General features: G+C 41.6%; 1 protein-coding gene across 1 annotated transcript in view; it reads right to left on the bottom strand.

The window, feature by feature from the left end:
- Window positions 1-1,380: 1,380 nt before the first annotated feature.
- Window positions 1,381-27,897, bottom strand: part of LOC308285442 (corticotropin-releasing factor receptor 2) — a gene marked incomplete at both ends in the record, with an annotated part of 36,436 nt that continues 9,919 nt past the window's right edge. Inside the window, 10 exons of the mRNA XM_080726208.1 lie at window positions 1,381-1,521; window positions 1,967-2,008; window positions 4,351-4,486; window positions 6,318-6,403; window positions 7,326-7,398; window positions 7,497-7,557; window positions 9,746-9,899; window positions 10,127-10,244; window positions 12,056-12,162; window positions 12,842-12,927. Coding sequence (XP_080582334.1) covers window positions 1,381-1,521; window positions 1,967-2,008; window positions 4,351-4,486; window positions 6,318-6,403; window positions 7,326-7,398; window positions 7,497-7,557; window positions 9,746-9,899; window positions 10,127-10,244; window positions 12,056-12,162; window positions 12,842-12,927 — 1,004 coding nt within the window. The remainder of the gene's footprint in view (window positions 1,522-1,966; window positions 2,009-4,350; window positions 4,487-6,317; window positions 6,404-7,325; window positions 7,399-7,496; window positions 7,558-9,745; window positions 9,900-10,126; window positions 10,245-12,055; window positions 12,163-12,841; window positions 12,928-27,897) is intronic.

Raw genomic sequence — 27,897 nt, forward strand, 5'->3', positions numbered from 1 at the left:
AGTAGGCTACTCTACCACACAGTTAGGTCAAAACAAATAACATTGTTATTGTTAAGAAGTTATGGATTGCCGTTTTAAAACATGGTCACCATCAGTACAGCAACACAAAAGCAAGTCATATGTTGTACCAATGTATTTTGTACAAAATACAGAAACAGTTGAAAATAAATAGCCTAATCATTGAAAAATGTATTTCACTGAAGCAAGTTCTGTACAGTAGCCTAACTATAAACGCAAATGGCTCTATGCACGGCAGCCATATTGGCAAGAAATAGGGCTTTTTCTATACTTAATTCACAGGTGTTACCAATGATACTGTAACTGTACTAATAAGGCTATGTTCCATTTAGAGTAGCAGAGCCTTCCACCTTTCCAGTGATCTAAAATCTGGCTAAACTTCACAATAGCAGCAGAATGGAACACAACCTTGATTGGTAAAACCTGTGAAGGACGAGATGAAGCGGCTCAATTTCACGCTAATATGGCTGATTAATATAAGGTAGAACCCATTACTTTTTATTCACTTTGTCGGAAACAAAGTAGCTTAAAGCAACATAAAATGAATCAGGAAAAATAGTTATTTTTGGATAGAGGAGAAACAACATAGCCTTGCATGTTATGCAAAGATCATGACTTGAGAATTAAGTTAAGTTTTAATTAAGTCAAATCTAAAAGTAACATGTCTGAAAACAACCAAGACATTGTTTTATAATTTGCGGTAAGACGCCAATAAAAAAGCAAATGTGTTGTTGCAATTTACTGCGGGCCTACCAGATACAGACTTTCTGAGCCCTTCTGTTCATTTCAACATCTGCTCCCTGAATTAAATTAAACATAACGTGAACATTTCTAATGTTAGACATTTCAATGTCAAGTTGTACAAACATTCTTCTCCAATCGCATGACTTTGTTATGGCTACATCCATGCAATATCCATATTACATGGATCCTATTCATAATTATGGACAGTAAGGGCGAGTGCCAAAGTCCGGCCGGCCGCCGGCCACGGTGGCACTCGCCCTCTCTCATTACGGAGCAGACAACTGTACAATGTACTAAAGGCTAATAGTTTAACAAGTTATTTTTTGTAATATGGTCCGTACCATAGTAATAATAACAAAAATGTGGTCTTGTACAAGGCTCTCTCCAAAGCCACTCTACAGTATGAAATCCATCTGCTCCAACAAACACACCAATCATCCAGTCTCGTAGTGCGTCATGCTGGAGACATCATGGACTTGAATGTGATTTCTGGAAATCAGTCTCCTGTACAAATCACTTTGCTGTTTTGTACTGGACAAAACAATGAAGCAACGTGAAGGTCCAATGCATTTGTATGCACTCATCTGTTTCTTTTTCCAAATAGGAATGAAGGTCTCCTCACACACCTGTGGTCTGTTTGATGCTGTGGAAGCTAATCCTTGTGGGTGATGTAGGGATGGACATGGCTCGTGCCACTCGCACTCGAAGCGTGTGATTGTCCTGCCAGCGATGCCATCTTTTTCTTGTGGCAGAGCGCACCTAAAAGATAAATGGGAAGTTACTACTGCCACTTTTGGCCCCTTGACAGTCATGATGATATGTAATCTTAAAATGACTACAAAAACACAATTATGTTTTTTTGCATGTGTGTGTGTGTGTGTGTGTGTGTGTGTGTGTGTGTGTGTGTGTGTGTGTGTGTGTGTGTGTGTGTGTGATATACAGTACTACAGGTATATAAAGGCACCATATAAGATTCATCACGACTATGTGTACCAACTTTTGGACAAAATCTCTAGTAGTGACAAAAGAACATTTAGGGCAGAATAGCTAGTTTAGTAGAAATGGGCCTGACCTATTCAACAAAGCAGGGGGAAATCCAGAGGAGAATGTTGTATGACCTACGTTTAAAAGGCACTATATATATATAGCACTACCATGAGGCCAATGGGAGTGGGCATGCAAAGTTTGACACTGATTGACTCACCTCTCCATTGAGGAAGCAGTAAAATACTGACACGAAGAAGCCCTAAAAATAAGACACAATACATTAACAATTAAGAAGTCAAATTAATTATCAGGGTTTTGCTGTGCAGTTTTTAAAATGGAAGATAGAATACCCATAGTTTCTGTTCCGGTCATTGACAGATTAAATCTTAAATTATTATTATTATTACAATTATTATTATTACTAGACCTTACCCGTTCGAATATATGTGCTGCAAAATATGTGCAGAGTGTGGGTTTTGGGGAAAGTAACTGTAACTGCATGGTGCGTGCGTGAGAATATGTGGGAGCATCATAATGTAAGGAACAGCCCATGGAGGAGTGTATATTTATGATGGATACAAATAATTTAACAGCAAAATTAGGTGAATAGAAGTATGAGGATGTATTTGCTCCACATAAGTCTTCTATACCCGTTGGAAGATGAGACACACATCACCCGTTGCATGCGTGACCCATGCAGAGAGAGAGAGAGAGAGAGAGAGAGAGAGAGAGAGAGAGAGAGAGAGAGACTGCAACATTCCTAACTGTGAGAGAGGTGTGTGTGGGCCCGGGGCTACAGATCCCATGGCCTGGAGGAACGGACCGTAACCCTGACAACAGGCTGTAGAGCTGTAGAGTGAAGAAACGCTAATAAATCGCTAGAATTTGGGAAAAATGAAATTCGGGCTCCGTCACCGTGTGTATAATGCTAATGACCAATGCCATGTTAAATTTGAGATCAGTCGCTGAAGCGAGTGAATAGATAATGCATTTTGTGACCTACTGACTGACTGACTGACTGACTGACCTCTCTCTCTAATTATATGTTAGATTACCCTTATCATTATTATTATTATTTGGATAAAGCAACATTAGAATATGTGGTTTACAACCATTAGCATTATATTTTAAGTTTAAGCTGTTTGGCAAATCATCCTAAATCATCTGTCGAGTTACGCAGCACAGCGTGTTTCTCTGAGGCCCAAATGATGTTAATAAAACAGGGACCCCAACTCATGGATATTATACAAGAAAACACAGTGACGGTGCAGTCGGTAGCCCTGTCGCCTCACAACTAGAAGGTCCTGGGTTCAATTCCTGCTGGGGATGCTCTGGGCACTGGGGCCGTGTACTCTCCTCTGCGTCGTCAGTGCCCTAGGTGGGGTTGGCAAAATGGCCTTTCTGTGTGGAGTTTGCATGTTCTCCCCATGTTGCCTAGGGTAGGTACCCTCATAAAACATGCGGTAATCCTGGTCTCTATACTGTCTCTCCCTGGTCAGTGGGGGAACGAAACTGGTTGGAATTTCTTTCCTTCCACGCGCTACGTCCAACCGGGGAAACTCCCCTGTCAGGTTCAGCTCCAACCAAGTGATCAAGTTTGCGGACGACACCACAGTCATAGGCCTGATCACCAATGATGATGAAACAGCCTACAGGAGAGAAGTGGAGAATCTGGAAGCATGGTGCCAGGAGAACAATCTATCTCTCAATGTAGACAAAACAAAAGAGATTATCTTTGATTACAGGAGGCCTCCTAAAGTCCACACATCCATCCAGATCGGGGGTGCTGCAGTGGAGAGAGTCAAAGAGTTCAAATTCCTGGGAGTGCACATCACTGAGGATCTGACCTGGGCAGTGCAGACAGAAAAGGTGGTCAAGAAAGCACAACAACGCCTCTACTTCCTCAGGAAACTGAAGAAAGCTGGGATGGGTCCCAAAGTCCTACGAGCTTTCTACAGGGGCACCACGGAGAGCATCCTGACTGGCTGCTTCACTGCCTGGTATGGCAGCTGCACTGACCTCAACCGCAAAGCACTGCAGAGGGTTGTGCGGACAGCCGAACGCATCAGCAGATACGATCTCCCCCCCATCCAAGCCTTGTACGACGAACGCTGTGTCAAAAAAGCCCAGGGAATCATCAAAGATCTACACCATCCCAACCACAGTCTGTTCAAGATGTTGCCGCATGGAAAACGACTATGCAGTCTCAAAGCTACTAGCAACAGACTGTAAAAGAGCTTCTTTCCACGAACAATTAGGCACATGAACAAACTGTCAAAGACGAGAATGGTCCAGGGCTAAAAGGAATTATGTTGTGGGGGTCCCTGCTTCATCTCTCTCTCAACTAAGGGGTCCCTGGCCTGAAAACATTGAAGACCCCTGATGTATATGATTCTGGGTCGCCTGCTGGCCTAGTGGTCCAGGTGCATACAACATAGGCTCTGATGCCTGACAGTGTGTCGCAGGTTTGATGACCTTTGCTACGTGTCACTCCCCACCTCTCTCCCCATTTCCTGTCAGTCTACTGTCCTATCAATGAAGGCATAAAAGCCCCAAAAATAAATCTGATTTGATCAATGCTTTAGCCTTCATTATTCTCACCTGAAACGATTGCAAAAAGGAATTGAAATAGATGAAAACTATTTGGGAAATGTCATCCTCCCCTGGATTCACAAAGAAGAGCATGTAAGTGATTCCCAACAGGGGTAGTAACACCAACGTCGCTTTCACTGCTTTTCTGTGAAGACAGAGATATAAAACATTTGGTGTGAATGATGAAACTGTGCTTAGATTCCACTTGATCATTAAGTCAGTTATCAAAATGAGTTTTAAAAGATACAATCCGGGACTTATTTTAATGAATAAAACATTATTTTAATCAATCTGTATGGTAATAGAGTACTGTATGTTAATACAATATGACAATATATAACACACATTTCAACCGCAGGTCTGTGTAGGTCAAAGTCAGTGTGTAGGACATCCTCTGGGGTTTATGTCAATCCTATTAGAAATGTTCGAGATACCTTCGCTTCGAGATTTGGTAACAAAGTGGAGAATGGAAGGACAGAGACAATCCCAGACAATATCTAGTCTCATATCACCACATTGATATGGATGGATATTGCCTGATGTCTGAATTGGAAGCCAGAATATCAGCAATGGCACAAATCTGTCTATTGGTCGTGTATGCTCGCATATTATTGTGCAATGCAGTTGAACAGTAAATTGCTCTAGAATTACTCTTTTTTAAATCCTGGGTCCTATTATTGGATCATTTGGACCACAAACGGAGGGTGGATGTAAAAGAATATTGTAATTGGTCCATTCGTTTGCTTCCGGGCGTATCACTTTAAGGATGGGCAATTCAATTATTCAAACTAACCCTTTTCTTTTTATCCCTTTTTCTCCACAATTTAGTCATTAAGCCAATGGATTCCTTGCTCCACACACATATTTCTGTGTTGTCACTGCTGTTGTATCCTACTGACTCACCTGCCACTGAGGAGTCCCCACCGGGAGGACATAGAGCCTTCGTCCTACTCCTCCTGCACAACACTCCCTGCTGACAGGTGCCGGTCGCCCGTAGGATTACTTGCAATGACAATATCACCCTCCCCCCTGGCTTCCTTCTCCCAAACACCAGCCAATTGTGTTTGTATAGACAAACCGGATGAAAACATGTAATTTTTTTAATACAAATACAATCTCCTCTGCCCAGAACCTCTATACCCCCTTCCAGCAACACCAGTCGATTACCATGGAATGCCAGAATGACAGACAAGCCCGGAGACAACTGGAACAATGTTTTCAGAATACAATAATGTGAGCCTATTTTTGGAAAGAAAGGACATTCGGGAAGCGAATGAATGGACCTATTTGAAAACAAATTCACAGCTACCATACCCTACATTTACAGTCAAAATGATAAAAAATAGGGCCCAGGTTTAAAAAAACAAACAACATCCTTTTAAGCCCTACAGTACAGTACTACAACATGGGGAAATCTCGCTCTTTCGAACGACCATCATTTCGACAACGGAGCGTCGGGAGGGTTAGCAACTCACCCCACGGAGGTTAGATTTAGGGTAAGGGTTAGGTTTGGGTGTCGAAAAGATACACATAGAAACAGCGAAACGCTCCCCTTCAACATACAACAAATATGGAAAATAGCTGATCTATAGTTTGTGAGCTATAGATATATTTTTTGAAAAGGTTGAATTAATTTTGAATTGTTTGAATATGTTTGCCTACACATAGACATGCCCAAAATATGGACACCAAGTTGAAAAAAAAGGGCAGCAAATGAGTTGAATAAAAAATTACAAAATATAATAGCAAGGTATAACAAAAATAGTAATTATTATAATAATGAGTATTGGGCCACATTATATTAAATGGTTTAACTACATTCAAAACGAATGTTTGTTTGTTGTCTAAATGTCTAATGTTTGTTTGGTTTATAAAGGGCCTTTATATTTGCCGTCTGATTTTTCTTCGACAACGAATATATGGGGAAAAAGTTGTTTCTTTTACTATTGCTGCAATCATCTGCATTAGGAACTCACCTGTACTGAATTGTTTCAGATGTTGTAGAAGCTCTCAGTTTGGTCATAAGAATTCGCACAATGTTGAAGAGGAAAACAAAATTGATCTGTAAAAGAAAGAAAAAGTATAAAAGTTAACCTTTTAATTAATTTCTGAAACTTCTATTACTATTAAAACTCATTCCCTGCCATAGCCCGAGTTTCCCGAGTTTTTATAGTAGTTCCATGCTGCCAAACCCGAGTTTCCTGAGATTTACATTTTTTTTATTTCATAACAAAAGAATCTGATTTGATTTTCGGTTCTTAAGTGCCCTAAAAAAAGTTCTTCCGGTTTCCGGCGGAAGAGGATACGGAAACGCATTACTGGTAGGTGGGACATAACCGATTATCGACTTCTTGATCCTATTTGCGTTTGCTTAATGTGTAAACACAGCTGAAGCTAACTCGGGAACGGAGGCACGGATTTCCATGCAGATTTTATTGTTTGAAAGCTGTGAACGGCATGCACTGCACACGTGTGGTGCACTGCATGCACCATGGACACGCGCACGCGCCCATGTTAAAAGGTAAGAAAAGTCCAGCAGTCTGATCCGAAAGATGATTTTGATTAGCTGGCAGAGAATGTGTTGTTAAATGAACCTGACAGCAAATGTCTGTAGTGAATACACCAAACTACATTCATGATCAGCTCTGATTGAAGGGAGGGGCTTTACAAGGTATCAATCATCAAACTATTACTGAGACTGGCATGTGCACAATGAGAAAGTAAACAACATACAGTAATATGAACCATTTAACGGTTTAAACTGTTTACAGTAAATACAGTATAGCACTTGTTAGTAAAGGTCTCATCAATGCTTTCACCAATGTATAATCCCAAAGTAAATTATTATGATACTGTTGACAAAGTACATTAAATGTACAGTACTTTTCCAGCAGGTCTCCAGCTGGAAACAAACAGGGGATATTGTAATTCCAGTGTGTGGTGGACACCAAAACGTTGAATTGATTCCTCTTGTTATTGCTCACCAGAAGGACAAGAATAACTGGCCCTTGGTAAATGTAGTCAATATACTTTCCAGGCTCCTTGCCAAACCAGCATCTGTTGGTGTAAAGAATAATTGTATATGAATATCCCATTAGGTTTTGTGTTTAATTTGAATTGTTGAATATCAATGGATAATTAGAGTGAATGCTTACTGTTCATTCTCATAATATAGCTTGCCAATAGCCCAACCAATAATGATAGGACATGGAATGCCTGAAATGAATAGGAATAATTTATGTTTTTGTAGAGAGGAATTACACATTACATACAGTAGGCTATACATTGAAAGGCATTTAATCTGCAAAAAAATATTAATTTTAAGCAGTAACAGCTCTAAACTAGGTATGGCAAAGGCAGTCTATGTACACAATCTGGACTCAATTGCTTCAAAATCAAAGTCAACGCAAACCAAGTACGGTACCAATATTAAATGAAACATGTAACCCAACTCCAACCCACTAAATTTAACCAATAATGGGTTCCATTTTAACAGATGATTTTTAGAGACATGCAATTGCGACCATAGGTCGCATTTAGTATGAAAACCTGCAGATCATGTCCGTCCGTCCGCCTATGGGTCACGCTTCATGTCACACTCCATATATGGTAAAGATATCGCCATATATGGAGATGGCCAATACCTCTACAACATCTGACCTCACGGATGCCTCATGTCACGCTCCATATACAGTATGGCCAAGACATCTCCATATATGGAGCTGGCCCATACCTCTACATCTGACTTCACGGACTCCAGTTATGGATATACCGGTAGCTGACCTGTCCTGACATCACAATGATGACCCAATCAGCCAGATTATTAGTTTTGCCATAATAACTAATGTAAATTAATGGCCGAACGGAGGTTGCCGGAAGTGGAGTCTTTTCCTTCACTCCCGCCCGCGGAGGCGTGGGGGCTATTGGTTACCATGGTAACCAGCTAAGACGTGCAGGGACGTCTTAACGGTAGCCTGGCGGCGTTGCCAGCCTCTTTCACACACTTTGTTACCACCACCACCACCTCCAGGGGTGGAGTTCTCGGGCTGGAACCCAGGCTATCTTAACAGGGCCATGGCACCATTTGTATTGTCCTGTACACCTCTTAAATACAGCACACTTCAATCATTGCGTGGCTACCTGAGGTCCAATCATACTTTTCAACTGGATATCTTCAGTTCCCTAGTGTTAGACAGATTTAAACTGTTCCACTTCTTTCATGTCCTAATAGATGATAATTAGCTATCACAAAGGAGTGATATAAGAATGGACACCGACTGTGCTCAATTCTCATTAAAGGTGGTGTCACCCAAGATATCAAAGGAATTATTAGAATAGCAGGAATATAAGAATATGGAGCTTCATGACAAAGGTGATGAGGTATCGTCACAAAATAATTTGCGTTCTGGGCGGATGTACTCATGACACAAACAATAGTTTGAATTAATGCCAATTAATCACATAAAATAAACACTCCTGTTGTGTAAGGTTTCAGCTATCGTGTTCCCTTTTATTGATATAAAGTAATGTGTCCATTTCCATTTTAGGGCCAATATGAGAGCAATTTATTCTGAAGATGTTTGGTGTGAGTCAGTTTAACATGACCTACATATTGTTCCCCAGTGCTCGTTCTATCACAGTGCGGAAGTCATGCATAACCACAAACATGACCATCGTCCACGCTTCACTGCTGCCAATCCTGTTCCTACAAGCCAACCTTTAAACCAGTGCTTCTTTAAGAGGGGTCCGGGGGACCATCAGGGGTCCTATAGGGGGTTTCAAGTGGTTCCCCAGCGAAATAAGGAACAGTTTTAACACGTATGCCCTATTTTGTTTTATTCAAAAATAGACAAGTCTACAAGTTCACAACGTGTCGCATCGCAAAACAGCTTGTTGAGCTTGCACATCTGCTACAGTATTTACCCAAAATGTTGACAAATCCTCAATGGCTCAAAATCTTTTCAAATGGTGATTGGCAGCCAAATGCATATCAATTTGCATGAGAATCACTGTGTTAACGAGCTGATGTGTCCCTCATTTCCAAGCAATATTTACGGTATTTGAAGCATTCAAGCGCATGATGGAGCATGGAATAATGTTGTTTTGGAGTTGGAGGGAAATACAAACTGAACAGACATCTGTAGCAAGTGTAGGCAGCTGACACATAATTTTGTTTTCAATCTCTACAATAATTCCTTTGCCTGTTTTGGCGGACATGTGACGTAACATTTTAAATTCCCACTCTATCATCCCCAAATGACACCCTTGTACCCTGTAAATAACAGGAACCAGAAGGAATAATGGCTTTTGAAATGACCAATAACAGTGTGACATTTGGCCTGCAAGAGAAGTTTTATGAAAGCATTTCTGGCTCAAACTACGCATTGTGAACAGATGTACTTACACCAGCCAATGAAAAGAAAGACCCACTTTCTAAGCTTGTCAGTTGAATAAGTCATCACAATGGCAGTGTGAAGGTAGCATCCTTCAACAAACATCCAGAAAAAGTTAGTCACCACAAAATAGTTGTATATTGTGGTAATCAAGCGACACCAGGGCTGAAAGAGAAAGCGGCAACTTAGTCATTCAAGTCACTATTCTCATTTATCCAAAGGCTCAAGGTGTTTATTGTCACATTTACTGTGGAATAATTTATAGTAGCCTATTTACTGAGCTTACTAAAATATTTTCATAACATTCTGACTCTTGAGTGAGCGACATTCTAGAAGAACACTGACTTTAATAAATCAGGATTGTTACAACACATATAAATCAGGATTGTTACCTCATTGCTCTCATGGATGTTGTGGTCAATCAACTGAAGCAGAAACCACATAACGTTCCTTAAAATGAAGGTGGTGATTAGGTTCCAGTGGATGACGTTTCGAAGACACCGTATGCTTCTGTAGTGAAAGTCAAGAGGGGGAGATGTCACAATTATTTACAGTATTAGTGTATTCATGGTGTGGGGGCATTACTTTCAAAATGTGCTATAATATCATCGTTGTCAGGTGGACAACCGTATTTATCGTTTTAAAAATTATCTAAACTAGTGAAAATAGCCAATCTACAAGCACCGCGAGGCGTTGTGTGCTTGTAGATCAGCTATTTTCACTAGTTTTGTGCAATAGTCTTGTGTGATGAACCAGGGCTTTACTTTACGGAAAAGCATACACATTTGAAACAGTGATGATATAGTATATTACACATCACTTACAATATTGCTTTCTGTGCCAAGAAATGTGTTATATTAGACTGGAAACTTATATTACTTTTGCATTACTTTCACACTGAAGCGCAAAGGGTTTAGGGAAATATGAAATGGAAAAGGGAAGGCTGAAAAGAACAAAGAAGAATGCCACAATAGACATTCACAGGGAAGCCATTTTTCTCCTACTGTATGTCATACTCATACTGTACATTATGTGTTTACATGATGCAGAACTCCCAACACTGACCAGTGTACTGTAGCAGTGGATTCTCAAACATTTTCATGTCGAGGACACACAAATTTGACAAATTTGACATAGTATGTATTTTGCTGCAGTAGGGGGGTCCGGGACCCCTAGTGGGTCCTCAGAGTTACTACAGGGGGTCCTCCAAATCGTTGTGTGATAGAAACCTGTTCCCCCCCCCCCTTTTTTTATATTAACCACTTGAACCCTAGCGTCCATATTCGGAGAACTTTAGCCAAAAACAGCAGATCTACAAGCTCACAACGCCTCGCGCTGTGAGGCGTTGTGAGCTTGTAGATCGGCTATTTTTTGGCAAAGAGCTTTGGATGGGGAAAAGAGCAGACTTAGTACAGTGAAAGGTCAAGTTTATTAAGTATTGACGGTTCAAGTGGTTAAATATCTGAAAACCTACATTAACATGAATCCAAAATTGATGATTGTGCTGTCAAACAATGAAACTACAGTATATGGAATCTATGAAAAGGTAGTGGGGGTCCCTGCTTCATCTCTCTCTCAACTAAGGGGTCCTTGGCCTGAAAACATTGAAGACCCCTGCTGTAGACCCATTTGAAAGGATCTAATGCCAGGGATCCCCAGAAGAGAAGGAAACATTTCTAAAGTGTAAGTGTAAAATAGGGTTAAGTGGCTCAACTTATACTAACACTAATTTAGCAATCCATGAGGCCTGATTTGTAAGTACAGTAGTTGCGTGCCGGTGTCTCTCACCACGAAATTGCTGATCTACAACGCGTCAGTGTGAGACACGATGCACAAGCAAGTATAAATGAGCCATGAGAGCCTTTGGCATTGTATGTAGCACATTTACTGCTTATCCGCCTTAATCCGTCCCAGAAATAGTTTGTGTGTGTGTGTGTGTGTGTGTGTGTGTGTGTGTGTGTGTGTGTGTGTGTGCGTGCGCGTGCGTGCGTGCGTGCGTGCGTGCGTGCGTGCGTGCGTGCGTGCGTGCGTGCGTGTGTGTGTGTGTGTGTGTGTGTGTGGGTGTGCAAATAGGAAATAGAAAGTCATGTTGGTTAAACATGATTTTGAAATGCACAGTAGGCATATGTACTGTCTCTTAGTCTTGCTCACATAGTGCTTAACGGGGGGGGGGGGGGGGGGGGGATATATTCATCTGACATAAACGAGTTAATGATAAGCAAGCAGAGCTGTCCAAGGCATTACATGATTTTCTGTGATTGATTTGTAAGAGGCCACATGTGTATAAGATACATCTAGAAGGGAACTATTTCTGTACTTGCCTTAAGCACAAGAAGAGAATGAAGGCCACGACCAAAGCTCCCACAGATATGCAGTGGCCAAGGTAGTTGATGATCAGTGCTATTTTATAATGCATGGGATACTTCCGCTGTAGAGACAATATGAATCATTTCATTACATGGAATGGACATGCCAATAAAACACACGCCAATTTAATGCAATGTGAATTGCCCAATGGTGTACAATGTGCATTAATAGGTAAGGGAAATGTCTATATCAGTCTGTCTGTCTGTCTGTCTGCTTTTTATCTATTTTATGTCTGCCTGTTGTATGCTGAATATGCATAATTTGTCGTTTTAATGAGAGAATACAGTATACTGTCCCATCAAGGAATGCAGCAGGTAAAATGTTAGTGCAAAAAGGAATCTGTCATTGACACACTTTAGACGTCTCAGCTTAAAATTAGATGGAAATAGAGCATGATCCACATAATCTGGGGCCATGATGTGAGGTAATCAGGCCACAACTCATTACATACAATATGGGAGTCTCGTCTATGATTAGCAGATGTAACTGTTTAAATGGAAGATAAAGTGTAAACATTTAGTGTTCAACTGCATTATGCATGAGTGGAAAAAAGCTGTTTATTAGTCTTATGCGATTAGAACATCACGTTAATTTGATTTGCATTATGTGATAGCTTTTTCATTGCGTACCATTATCATAATGATGTGGAAATGTGGCAAGCATGTCTCTTGCTGCTATAGCAGATTACATACAGTACAGAATGGAGGAAATGCATTAGGGAGTTACTCCTGGATACTAACCTTTTCCTCCAAAATGGGTTCACAGCTGGAGTAATTGCTTCTCATTGCCCACGTCCCATTATCCATGCACTCTCTGTATGCACTCCCTGCAAAGGAGAGGCAAGAAGATGATTCTCCATACCAGTAGTCTCACACACATGTCACACATAGCATCCAGCACACATGTACTATATTATTTAAACACATCCTGATCCCACGCAGTGTACTTAAGATTGCACACACAAACACGTACACACATATAAAACGGGGCTCCAGAGTACACCAAATTTATCTGGACATTCACCCACGACACTGTCCCGCAACTAAAAACTTTCATTGGTTATTGTTGCACCAGTGCACCTGACATTTAGCTTACATTCATGTGTCTAAGTCTGGGTGCCAGGGGTGTCGCACCAAATTCTGGGCCCTGGGTACAAGGATTCACTGCGGGCCCCCCATGAATGTTCTTCATAGGGGGAGGGGGTTTAACCCACTTAGACTGGGAACGCATTATTACGCATTATTTTGTGTTTTCAATAGCTAAAGTATCAAATAATTAGGGCCCCTCCACTTTGAGCCCTAGTAACTCAGTAGAACTCCCCCCCCCCCCCCCCCCCCTCCCTGTGACGCCCCTGCCTCCTCGTCTACTTTCCTCTCCTCCAGCTCCTTCTGCACCTGAGTTTAGGTTAAATCAAATGAAGTTACTGGAGCTCGCTCTCACACTGCAGACAAAGACTGGCCAGCTGACAACTAAATCACTGACAGGCCTTTTAAAGGCAGTACCGCGACGTCACCGCTATGCCACAGGGCAAGCCATGATGACAGAAGGGGAGCACACACTGGACACGGGCAGCTTCGCAGCGTCGCGTCGCGGTAACGACGCACATGAAGTGCCGCGCGGTAACCCCAACTGGATGCGGCGCGCTGCCACACAGCACATCCATTTCCCCCAGTGGGGAGAACCATGGGAGAACATGTTCACCGTGCGGCAACACTGGAAAAATAGAACAGCTGCGTATCGTCGCGGCAGGTGAGGCGGCAGACCCGCGGCTGCGCGAGTCTGACGCCGCCAGTGTGGGTTAATGCATTGAAAATAATGGGGCTGTATGTTTTGGCGCGCCACCTCAGCGCCGCCTCCGCGTCTGGTGTGTGTTTCCCTATAGCCATATGTGGAAGGCAAATATATGGCAAGTCAAAGCACAGAAAATGTAACAATGCTGTTAACTTATCCGGTCAAACTGCATCTTTGATATGGGATAGGATAGGAATACGACAGCTGTTTTTTTATGACATCAGGCAGGGACATGCTGGGCCCCTGATTCAGCCCAGGAAAAAAGAGTTGGAGAGGCCCTCATTGCGCGCTATAGAGAGAGATCTCTCTCTATAGCGCTGCTGCTACTCAAGATTTGCCATTTCAGATCATGACAAGTGACAAGCCAGTGGGCCAATTACTAACATGAGTTATATTTCGTCGTTGTCGGCGGGTGGAAACCTTGTATGTCCAAAACCGTTTGTTTTGTATTTATCATTTTAAAAATGATTTAAACTAGTGAAAACAGCCGATCTACAAGCACACAACGCCTCGCACCGCGAGGCGTTGTGTGCTGTGTGCTTGTAGATCTGCTGTTTTCACTACTTTTGTGCAACGGCCTTGTATGATGAAGCAGGGCTTTGCTTTGCGAACAAATGTATACATTTGAAACTTGGAGATACGAGGTTACTGCCCGACTGACGATTTACTTTGTTGGCCGCCCAGCCCCCAAAATGGAACGAAGGCCGTCATTTTATTTTTAATATTTTTTCCTAATGGCCGGCCTGGATCGGCCGGGAATGAACCGGCCGTTCGGGAGTTGTCCCGCTTTTCCCAATGGCCAGCACGTCCCTGACATCAGGGATCCCCATGTGTCCATGTGGGGATAACATTAATATGGAGATATGGGGTGTCATCACGACATCATCAAAAACTGTGAGGAGGTAACGGCTGCAGCCTGCGGGAAGGTGCCTGCAGGCCTCCCTACTGCTCCCAGTGGCAGCCTTCGGAACTGACGGCCAGCCAGTAGCAGTGTATGGGAAATTATCATTTTGTAATCTATTGTACTTTATTTGTATATAATTATATTATACGTATTGCTATATTCTATCTGTTATATATTTGTGCTATATTTGTGTTTTTCTTAAAGCTCTATATCTATAGGCCTATTTCATACCCTTGAATGGAACTGAAACAAAGTGAATTTCTCTCTGGCACATTTTCCTGTTTTAACTGAATGCAGTAGGCCTGAATCCCAAAACCTTTCATGTGACAATATTTGGAAAGTAAGTTTGTCTGAAAAGTTGAAAAGTTGGAGTTGAAACCTTGTTTTCTCCTGTAGGATAAGTAGAGGTTTGGACAAATCCCTGTCAGATTGAGCATGGCAGCCTATTTCTGTCATCCAGACTCCAAAGTCCTTGTAAGCACTTTAACCTATCATGAATGTCAGAGAAGCAACTAAACCAACCATTCGCCGCCATTAGTCACTAGAATGGAGTAAGACCATCTGCATTAAAATGATGAATGTACAGAAAAGGCAGTAGAAAGAGGGATAGCTTTAACTATCAATCAATTCTTTCTCATGCATTGCCTAATTTGACTGTACTTTTACCTGACATTTATCGCACAGGATATTTTAATGCAATGCATTTGGACCTGCAAATCCTTGCCGCATGTGGCCATGAAGTAAAGTCCCAGAGGACAGCTGTGGTGTCAGGGCTTTGGAGTGTGGACTCAGTTAAATCCTTTGGCAAATAGATGTGCAAAACATGTATGTATCCCCTGAGAGGAGGAGAGGAGGCCTCTTCCAAACACATCAAGCATTTTAAACTTGTACACGCTGATTTAAGGTTTAGCAGATCGGGGCGTAACTAATTAAGTCTCCCTGTGAGGTACTGCATCATAACACCCACCTCTACCGTTCTAGACTGCAGAGAAGCATTGTGTTCATTTATTTTATCTTTTTAGTTCAGATGGATTTTTTATTTATTTTAGAAATACTTTGTAAAGTAGACTCATTCATATTTCTAAGTGCCATTTCCGTTTAGTATATTTTTCAGCATTATATAGTACTGCACTTTAGAATGTTCACCTCACTGCCACCACTGCAGCCACTTGTGCGACTGCGCTATTACATGTGATCTTCCCGTCAGTTCTCAGCGGGAAATTGAACTGGACTGTTAGAATATGATTATTGGCCAACTTTAGGAGGAAAAAAGAAAAAAGCATGTCACTATTACAGTGCATCTGCACTGCCAGCGAGCAAGCATTCAGACGGCGATGTTGCGCAAAAAGAATTCTGCATATTGCGACTTACTATCTACTATAGGTCAACTAGATTATTACATTAGATGTACTAGATTATTACAGTACACGCCTGCCAGGTTCTGCACTATTCTGTATAGTTCGTTTGGTGAATATGGATATAAATGGATTGGGTTTTACACTGAGAAACGCTTCTCATACTGTCCAGTGACCAGTGCCAGTAGAATTAGTGTAACGGTGTTTGTAATTTTCTCCAAAGATAGTTTTTCATCATCTGTGGTCTGTTCGAAGTGCCATAGATTTGTTTGTTGATGACACTGACTGCACCACATTTAGTTTTGTCTTTTTTTTCCTTCTTCTTTTTGACGTGCTTCCATGCAAACAGGTTATTTTTAGTCAGTGGTTAAGTGTTTGGTGGATATTATAGTCACAGCCGCACTTGGCTTGGCAGAGTGCAAAGAAAGAAAAGTTTCACTAGTTGATCCAGAGTTCACAGCGTCACAAATATCACAGCAAAAGCCCTTAGTCTCCCAGCATTACTGTGATATCGCACTTCGTCTTCCTGAAGCATGGCCTGATGGTGCAGACAGAAGCGATGGGGAAGCAGGTTGTTTGACTTGTGCCTGTGAGCGTCCTCCAGCGAGGCAGAACTAATTCAAGGCAGTGGTGCAGGGAAAGCACATTTCTGACTTACACTTCTGACTAACCATCTGTGTGTTACACAATGATAAAGCTACTCTATTCACCTACATAATCATGCAAACTCTCATATTCTTGAAAGATAACTTCCTCAGTTTCTACCAAATCTGCATAATGGTCCTTGATAGGGGCTCGATTTTAAGATGTTAAGAATGCAAGCAAACAATGCAAGCACAAAACAATCGCAAAATTCCACAGGCATAGAATAATGACTTGACATGCATTTCTAAAAATGAAAGAAACAAGCAATTACCCTTTGATTTACACCCTGCCAACATCACCCACCTCCTCTGCCAATTACCTCAAAACCAGCCTCTTTGTCTCTCATATTCTCTTTTCTCTCAAGGTGCTAGCTTTTGTGAGTATGAATATGTATTTGTGTGCTTGCATGCGTTAATCCGCGAGAGTCGTCATTTTTTGACTAACCTTTTCTGTTCATTTTAATTATGAAAATAAAATAACGACTTTCAAAAGTTGAATGATGCTTTTTTCCTAGACTATGCCTGAAGTCATTCACTTATTCACAACTAGCTACTCATTATACAATAGGGAGGCAAGAGCTGTATGAAGAGGACTATGGTCTGAAGAAGTTCTTTCTGCTGAAATGTTACTCAGGTTAAAAGAAGTCTCTGAAGGGAGCTACAGTGTGTTCATTATCCTTTGATCTGTTGAGTGTGTGACCTCATTTGATCCTTGGTGTACAAAATAAAATAAAATGTTGGACACTACTCGGGTCACTGTTAATTACATCTATGTGTTGCACTTAAAACATAATAACATTCTGTTTGCGCCTGCTCCTCATTTAAAAGATTCTCTGTATTGGCGATATGAGCTTCTAGTTCGTCTATTTTGTGTTTGATGATGCGAGACCTTTGAAGTATACTGTTCTTTGTATGGTGCTCAGGCAGTCCAACATTTTCATTCAATGTGAATCCATGTCTTTCAACGTATTGCTTTAATTCAAGAAGGACTTGATTTTCAATCTTTTCTCTTGGCAATTCTACTTTTGATGTGCATTAGAAATCATCCATAAAGCTACAGTACATGACAGCAGACTGTTCTACTTCCTCTTGCTGGGATGTCAGAGAGTGTGTACTGAATAGGCAGAAAAGACAGAAAGTACTACTGTAACTACTGTATGAGTGACAGGGAAACTCTCATATACGGTAGAACAATCTGACAGACAGAGCATCCTATATGCACCACATTTCTTGACAAACGAACAAATCTTAGCTCAGGATTTTATTTATTCTATTGAAAGTCTAACATAATATCCTTGTGGCGAATCTAAAGATAGAGGGGTATTGGGTTATATTTGAAGGAAAAAGAATTAAAGGAGAATTCCGGACTAGGCGTTTTCTTAACTTAATCTGATGTTATGATATCCCAGAAAGAGTGGTACAGGTTTTTAGTTTGGTTTTTCATCTCGAGTCCAGCGTAGCTCCAACCGCAAGCACTGGGGCATTACGATAAATAGCTTATTTTGATCGCTCCACAATTATTATAATTTTTTGTTTGTTTACATCTGTCTTTCATAATGTCGGAGATGTCTCCACAGAGTTTTGTCCCCTATGCCATACGGCCACTAAACCCCACCTCCCTGCTCAGAGCTACTGTGTGCTAGAGATGGATTTTTATTTAAACTTTTTCAGCCTCTACCACTGGTTAATGGATGGAATAACATCATATCACGGTAAAAAGAGCACTAATTCCCCTTTAATGCTTTGCCACGTGAAACATTTGAAGTAAAGGTATGTTTTAAATTATTCAAATGGTGGCCACTTCTGTCTTTTTTAGACATCTCCTGAATGAACCACCACAAGGACGTGGTGTCTGGTGTGTGTAGTATTCCTGTGCTTAGTGATTAAATTATTAAAATAACAGAAACTAGAAAAGTGTGCTCCTCTGAACGCAGGTCGCAGCCAGGACGGGTTGTCTACCCAGGCCTGTGCCAGCCGTGCAGTGCAGCCGTCAGGACACAGAGAAGCTGCAGGGGGAAATAGAGTTTGAGTGATAGACTGTTCACGTTTGTTGCACCCCCTATGGGCAGAAGTGAAAGAGGCTTTGTAGTGACATTTGTAGGACCCTTAAGGGTGGAAGTGTTATTTAGAGGCCTCTCAGTGTGTGATTAAAATGTGGTGTAGATTTGTTGTTGTGGCATTTCCCTCCCCCCCTCCTGCAAACTCCAGAATGTCTACCAATTTTTGTGAAAAATCTGTAGGAGTAGTATCAAAATACATTACGTACGGGAGAGAGAGATGGGGAGTGACACGCAGCAAAGGTCTTCGAGATGGGGAGTCGAATGCTCGACTCACATGATGTCAGCCTAGGTACGCCAGCCGCCCAGGCCACATTACGTTGTCTTAATGTTTTTTGCACCACAGAATTCATCAGGGCCTGCAGGTGGTTACATTAAAAGCTCAGATTCTCTCAGTGACATCATGTGAAGCATACGTGGGCCATAAGTGGGCCAGATATGGGAATTTTCGCTATTGTTGAAACAGGGACTAAGTGGTTACATATTACAATTTACACTTTATTACTTATTACTACTTATATTAACCTTGTATGCTAACTTTTACTACCTTATTTGTAATAATATTTCGTTTTTATTAAGTTGGACACTGTAGGCACAGATTACGAAACATGTCACTGCACATGAGCATGTGACAAATATTGAATATTGAATGCAGCCTGACACACATTTAACGTTTATTTTAAAGTATAAATAAGTGCAAACTTGTGATTTTGATAGTGTCACATACTGCACATGTATCACAAGGCTGGAATATGAAGATCATCTAGTTAGGGACCATAATGAGGTCATAGAGCAGGTTACATTCTATAAATACTTAGTGTATATCTAGAGGAATGTGGAGCACATAGACTGTAATCTCATATGGCAAGCGTCTGTCTGTCTAAATCAGGGGTCTCAAACTGGCGGCCCGGGGGCCATTTGCGGCCCGCGAGACGATATTTTGTGGCCCCCACCTTAATATGAAAGTTTAATGTTAGTGCGGCCCGCGAGTTTTATATGAACCTCAAAACAGTTAATAATACAGTACAGTTAATAGTACAGAACATGTTCCATAAGTTAAACACAACTTGTTTACACCAGGGTCCTTGTTCATCTTATTTTGTTTTAAAATTATAAAAAAAGACATTTGAGAAGACTGATGGGGAGATGTTAGACTGGTATGAAACTACAGTATAATAACTAGTAAGACACCTGAGGGTGGAATGCGACCTCAGGGTGACATGCAACCTCGCCCTAAAGGGCGAGGTCGCGCCAATTCTTGACCATCTGGCCAACCACAGCGCTCACACCCTAGGTTGGGTTGGCGATAGGGCCTTTCTGTGTGGAGTTTGCCTAAACATGGAGATGTGGTACAGAAGGACTCATATATGGGCATAAAAAGTATGTCATGTGACATCACTTCCTGTACAGACAGTCAGACAGACAGCCATTGACTCCGACCTAACAATGGCTACTGTCTATGACGGTAGTTCCATATGACATCTCCATGTTTAGGCCAAACAGATTCGCTCCATTTCTTCATGTATAGGTCCCGGAGAATCTCTCCGGGAGTCTCCGGCCAATAGCATGTGTTCTCCTCCCCCCACCCCCCTCTGCTCATTGGCTTCCAAAGTTTGCAGGATTGGTCCGTTTTGAACAAAATATGCCTCAAATGTGTGAAACTTTACACGCAAATATTCTCACAGGGCCAAAGAAGAAATGCTACCCTTTTCTCATAAATGGTAAATGGTGCATTTATATAGCGCTTTTATCCAAAGCGCTTTACAGAGATTGTGCATTACATTCACCCATTCACACACACAGTCATACACCGGTGGCGGAGGAAACCATGCAAGGCACCAACCTACTCACCGGGAGCAACTAGGGGTTCAGAGTCTTGCCCAAGGACCCTTCGACATTAACTCAGGGGGAGCCCGGATTCGTGCTCTAATAACGGTTTCTCTACCCCTGAGCTATACCTCATATCATGAATGCAGCGTCCGATTGCTGTGAAAGGTGTAAGAATAAATGGTAGCCCTTTTCCATTGGCCTACTATAGCGTCTGACCGGATGGAGGCCTGGTTTACATATGTTTTAGTCCTGTCCCCATTTACTAGATTTCTGGACAGATATTTTTAAATCCCATTCTGTCATATGGGAAGTCCCATCCAGTCCTCATACGGCCTGTTTGGTGTTCCCGTCAGGGACTATTATATCTTAATAGAATTATGTCCTTCACCTCTCTCTTAGCTAGATGCCTTATACTCCTTAAATGAAAACATGTGTCTCCACCCACCCATAATAGATGGATCAAGGGTGTATTATTTTTTACCTAAAAAAAGCTAGATTAGATTTTCGCTTTACTTTACTTTTGAACGAACATGGACACCTTTTGAGGGCTGTGTAAAGACCTGTCACAGTTGTTCTAGAGGAGTGACATTATGAATCATAACATGGTGTAATTTGTACTGTACTTACAAACGTAGGCCAGCACACACACAGTTGTTTGCTATTTTTTTATTGTATTCTTTTTTTGCTGTTTTTATTTATTTATTTCGACTCATATTTGATTCCTTGCGCCGACCGAGTGTAGCGGTTAGATCACACACCTTTCATGTGGATGGTCGTCAGTTCAAACCCTGCCTGGGATCAACGTCAGCTAGGGCATGCGGTTGCAACAGGTTCCTTATGCCAGTTAAAATGGGTTCAGATCTGAGGATCTGAGTCAGAAACCTGTCCTGGAAGTGATTCTCCAGACGTAAAAAACAAACATACTGTATTTTTCCTTTATCCCAACTTTTTTGGATTGATAGATGAAGTTACTTTTTAGGGGGGTTGCTACTGTATAATAACATAATGTTAACGTCATTGAGAGATGTATGTCTTACTATAACAAAAGATGATGATCACATATGGCCTTGTGGTTTAAGGTTTTGAGTACTGCCAGCCCAGCAGCATTACAGACTTATGTTGTGAAACTTGATTCTCTTTTGAAAAGTGTCAGTAGTAATGCCAGAAGGATATTTGCATTTCTATATCATTTACATATTTTTCCAGATCCAAGTATACCATCTGCGCTACATAACATACAGTACTTTAAATGATGTACTATAAATAAATTAAGCACAAAACAGATTCGGCTCAAACATGATCTTCTAAAAGGTGCTGAGGATTGAATTAAACTCTACATTTGGTTTCAAAGCCTTGATAAAACTTGAAGGAAATTCCCACATAAAAACAAGTATTTCACAGAGTCTAAAAAAGTGGAACTTGGAATTGTGAAGGCTCACCTTTGGCTGGCAGAGTAGACCATCTACAGTACATCTACTATATTGCAAACACACACTATAAACCTGTCTTTAAAACACCTACTAGCCACAAATGTGAATCACCCAAATGATCAAATTAACCAATTTAAATCAACGTCAATGTTCAAAGTTTCAATTACAAAATAAAGTTGTCAAGCACAGTGCATTGTCAGCTTTAAAACTGGCAATTCAAAACACAAATATTTTCTGAATGTCTTTGTTTTCCTTTACAGTTTTGCTTGTGATTCTGAAAAAATATATAAAGATCAAATGCAAATTACTGTACTGTATTTGTGAAACAATTAAGCTGACATCTTATATGTCATATGGTGAGTCATGTCGTCGGGTCATGTCGATTGTAGTCTCGCCAGAATAATCTATACTCCAACTAGATTCATGATTGTTTATGATTTATATTTTCTTTTCTCAACTGCAAAGACAAGACGGACGCAGGGGGAAAGGCCGCTTCACCCCCAGATCGGTTTCAGCGGTAACGGAAGCATTTGAAAATTGTGGGAGGCAACAGTCTGGCTCGAAAGAGACTATGACATCATTGAAACCTTTAGTTTAGATCTCTACTAAACTAGAAGTTGTTTTTTCTACACCAATTTTATATTGCACACAGTCCACACAAAGAGACTACAGCATCACATAGGACACGCCTTCAGTCAAAGCTAGTCTGACCACCCATCCCACATTTTGCATGACAGTCCCGAAAATAGAAAAAGTTTGTCCCACATCCAGCATGAACAGAATAAGGACTTGCATTAGAATAATCATGGTTAAAAATAAACAAGTGGGAAAGAGACAGAGAGAGAGAGAGAGAGCGAGAGAGAGAGATAGAGAGAGAGAGAGAGAGAGAGAGAGAGAGAGAGAGAGAGAGAAATCATAAAAAAAGTGAAATAAGTTCACTGATGACACTACAGGAGAGAGTTTGAGAATGCAATACGAATAATAATGCAAGTAGAACAACCTGGCTCTTAACATCAACAAGACCAAAGAGCTGAGTGGAATATGGAGACAGGATTCTGCGCGACAGCATCGTTAAGATTATTGGGTCAGTGCAACCTCAGGCCCCTGAGGTTGCTCACAGGAGCGTGCACCAGTGGCCAGTCAAGAAGTGACTGTTCAAATTTCAACTTGTCAAGCCTGCAAGCTAGACAGAGGCACAAGGTCAGTTGCAAATAATTGCAAAATTGCATAATGTGAAAGGGGGAATCCTATTTCTTCTGTCTGGATCTTTTGTCTGTCTGCCAATTTTTTTAATTGATTACTCACACCATGGAGACATGGAGATTTATTTGTATTTGTCGCATTCCTAAGACGAAACATTTATTATAGTTCGTCTTAGGAATATTATAATTACCCCCGTTGATTCAGGATGAGGACCCAAATGCATTTGGGTCCCCATCCAGAATCAATGGGCTGTACATTTATTGTAATCAAATTATTGTCTTAGGAATGCGACAAAAAACAAGAAATATTATTGTACGTCTTTATGGAGTAATTAATCAATATAGGGGGAAAAAAACATTTTGGGGGTGGACTACTCCTTTAAGTAAAAGATCATGGACACAAGAAGCCGAAATTAATTTTCGTCATTCATGAGAGACTCTCGGAGTAGAACCGATACTCCTTGACTTGGAAAAGAGCCATGGGTGGTTCGGGCATCTAGTATGGATGCCTCCCGTGCATCTCCCTAGGGAGGTCCTGACTGCACGTCCCAGACCAAGGACCAGATGGGAGGATTTTAACTCCGCACTGGCATTGGAACGCCTCGGATCCCCCAGGAGGAAGTTGCTAATGTTGCTCTGGAAAGGGACGTCTGGAGCTCTTTGTTGGAACTGTTAGTGAACCGATTTCTAGATGGATGGATGGATGGATGGATGGATGGATAATGTCAACAGTCAGTGCCTGGTTGGGTCTATTGATTGAGCCATCATAGTAATCTTGCAGTGTTTCCCCTAGGTTTACTGCTTTGGGGGGGATTGGCCGTAGCGAGTACGTTCTAGACCTCTTTGTTAATAGTGCCTTTGGATTACTACTATTGTGATTTGGTATACTAATTTGGCTGTTAATGGAACCACGGATCTTGGGAACCACTCCAAAAGATCATCAGATGCCGTTTGTGTTCTATTCATTCATCAATTGAAGATTAAAGGGATAGTTCACCAACAATATGACTTTTTCTATCGATTACTCACCCCATGCAGACATGAATTCATGTTTGTGTCGTATTCCTAAGCTAAGTAGACTCTTTGTGTATTCATAGGGAACAAAGCAGGCTCTTTGTGTCTCCATCAAATTATTGGCTTAGGAATGCGACAAAAACAAAAAAATAGACACCTCTAATATTCCTTCTTATGTGGGAAATCTTATCTGGGATATTGAAATGCACAGGTTCCATTTCCTTTAAAGTGGTCTTGGACAGGTGCACAGAAATAATTGGCTGGGAATAAGTAGGTCGGGAGTGGCTTATTGTCGGTATCAGCTGGTAAGACGCAGGAGTCTGTCCCCGTTATAATGCGTTAGACCCCTGGGAGATAGATTGCTGAGGTGGAGCGCCACACCTACCATCAGCTCCCAGTACTTGCTGCACGACTTAACGCACCCAAGCCATGCTTCTCATACGCAGAGCCAATGAAACAACATGGAACCAAAAAAATCACACCCGTGTGAAGTGGAGCTGTGTGTGTGTGTGTGTGTGTGTGTGTGTGTGTGTGTGTGTGTGTGTGTGTGTGTGTGTGGATCATGTGTACCGATTTTTGTGACATTTGAAGAAAATATGTAGGAAAAGGAGCAAAAAGTGTGTTTTGGAGAAAATTCAAGATGGCGGAAAATCTATCATGGCGCAAATGGGCGTGGCCTATATGGGGAGATGCGTCATGACCCAAGGAATCCAGGGAAAAAATATTTTTAATTTTCCGACCTACGGTTCAAGAGTTACAGGCCAAAACGTAAAGTGGGGTGTTATGGCGCCACCATGCGGCCAAATGACACAAGTATTTTTTATTTAATCCTTGAAATCATTATGAACCTCCTCTCCAAGTCTTGAAACTCTAGCCCCTATGGTTTGCGAGAGACAAATAATTGAATGTGAGTTTTTGCAATTCCCATTATAAGTCAATGGGGAAAATTAATTCACTAATAAATTAATATCAATTAAACTATAGAACCTTTCTCTTAGAAAAGTAATAGCCCACGATTCCCGAGTAAGCCGGTCGATTTGACATATGGCGCGAGTGTGTGGTGGCAAAACTGTGGGAATAGTGGCGTGCCGAAGTTTAGGAAGTTCAGGCTACATACAGACACACAGACAGACACACACACAGACACACACACAGACCCACAGACCCACACAGCCACGTATAGGGAGCCTGTGCTTCACACAGCTCCAAAAGAAGAAAAAATCACACCCGTGTGAAGTGGAGCTGTGTGTGTGTGTGTGTGTGTGTGTGTGTGTGTGTGTGTGTGTGTGTGTGTGTGTGTGTAGATCATGTGTACCGATTTTTGTGACATTTGAAGAAAATATGTAGGAAAAGGAGCAAAAAGTGTGTTTTGGAGAAAATTCAAGATGGCGGAAAATCTATCCTGGCGCAAATGGGCGTGGCCTATATGGGGAGATGCGTCTTGACCCAAGGAATCCAGGGAAAAAATAAGTTTAATTTTCCGATCTACGGTTCAAGAGTTACGGGGCAAAACGTAAAGTGGGCCGTTATAGCGCCACCATGAGGCCAAGTGATGTAATTATTTTTCGATTCATTCTTAAAATCATTATGAATCTCCTCTCCAAGGTTTGAAACTGTAGCTCCTATGGTTTACGAGAGAAAAATACTTGAAAGTGATTTCTTGCATTGTCCCATTATAAGTCAATGGGGACAATTAAGCGTCGTTTTTGGCCGATTACGTCAGCATGGTAAGGCGGATCGGAACGAAAGGTAATAGAACACCATTCCCGGCCGAGCCGCACATTTTGATGTATATATTGCGCGAGTGGCGTAAATGGTGCGGCACTAGTTACGCGCCGAAGTCAGGCTACATACAGACACACAGACAGACACACACACAGACCCACACAGCCACGTATAGGGAGCTGCACACAGCTCCAAAAACTTTACTCACCCCAGACTTGAATTCATGGATTCATGGAGTAATCAATAGAAAACATGTCATTTTGGGGGTGAACTATCACTTTAATTTAGGAAGAAACGCTATCGCACACTGTGCCACTAGGGCAGCCATAGCTGAATGGGTAGAGACCAAGCCCCCAGACACCAGGGGCAGTGGTGCTTTGGGATTTTTTTTTCCGGGCGGACGGTCATTTATTGACGTCACGTGCACGCGCGTGCACGCGCCTCTAGAGGCTATTTAGATAGAAAGGATGTCAGCAGATCTAATGGTGGGAAAACAATAGTTTTCTAGCCTTAATTACATTTGCATTGTTACTTAAGATTTTATGTTCTACTTTCTTTAAATTCATTTAGAAAATACAGCGCTGCAGTAGGATAGAGAAACAAAGTTTGCCTTGAACGAATCTCAAACACTAAACTAGAATTGACAGAGTCAATTTTTACAAGTGTGCCTGCAGCTCGCTAAATGTGCGAGTTTGGACGGTGAGGCAATCCACCAAGTTGTCTGTGTTAAGTTTTGAGAGGGTCATTCCACCTGAAAAACGCGTTCTGGCACGAAACGGTTACGTTTTGCGCTTTGTGACGCCCCCTACGGGTCGAAGTGGAAATGCTTTTGGGGATCTGTTGAGTATGCAACCCGCGACCTGTGGTTGAAATTCAGTGTTGACTCGACCTTTTGTTTGTGATTTATGGCAATTTTTTGCCAAACGGGCCCCTCCCGCTAAATTTGGCAGCCTGTTACGAACGAACGGTATGGACTATCGAAATATCCCTTGACTATGTTTATTGCGTGGGTTCCTAGATCAATTGTACCCATTTTTGTGACATTTGACAAAAATATGTAGGAAAAGGAGCAAAAAGTGTGTTTTGGAGAAAATTCAAAATGGCGGAAAATCTATCCTGACGCAAATGGGCGGGGCCTATATGGGGAGATGCGTCTCGACCCAAGGAATCCAGGGAAAAAATATTTTGAATTTTCCGACCTACGGTTCAAGAGTTACGAGGCAAGTGGTCCATTATAGCGCCACCATGTGGCCGAGTGGAAATGCTTTTGGGGATTCGTTGAGTATGTCACCCCTGACCTTTGGTTGAAATTCAGTGTTGACTCGACGTTTTGTTTGTGATTTATGGCTATTGTTTGCGAAACGGGCCCCTCCCGCTAACTTTGGAAGCCTGTTACGAACGAACGGAATGGACTATCGATATATCCCTTGAGTATGTTCATTGCATGGGTTCATAGATCATGTGTACCGATCTTTGTGACATTTGAAGAAAATATGTAGGAAAAAGAGCAAAAAGTGTGTTTTGGAAAAAATTCAAGATGGCGGAAAATCTAGCAAATGGGCGTGGCCTATATGGAGAGATGCGTCTCGACCCAAGGAATCCAGGGAAAAAAATATTTTTATTTTCCGATCTACGGTTCAAGAGTTACAGGGCAAAATGTAAAGTGGGCCGTTATAGCGCCACCATGAGGCCGAGTGATGTAATTATTTTTCGATACATTCTTAAAATCATTATGAATCTCCTCTCCGAGGTTTGAAACTGTAGCTTCTATGCTTTGCGAGAGAAAAATACTTGAATGTGATTTCTTGCATTGTCCCATTATAAGTCAATGGGGACAATTAAGC

Source organism: Nannobrachium achirus, assembly GCF_963921795.1.
Source record: "Nannobrachium achirus genome assembly, chromosome: 5".
NCBI lineage: Eukaryota > Metazoa > Chordata > Actinopteri > Myctophiformes > Myctophidae > Nannobrachium > Nannobrachium achirus.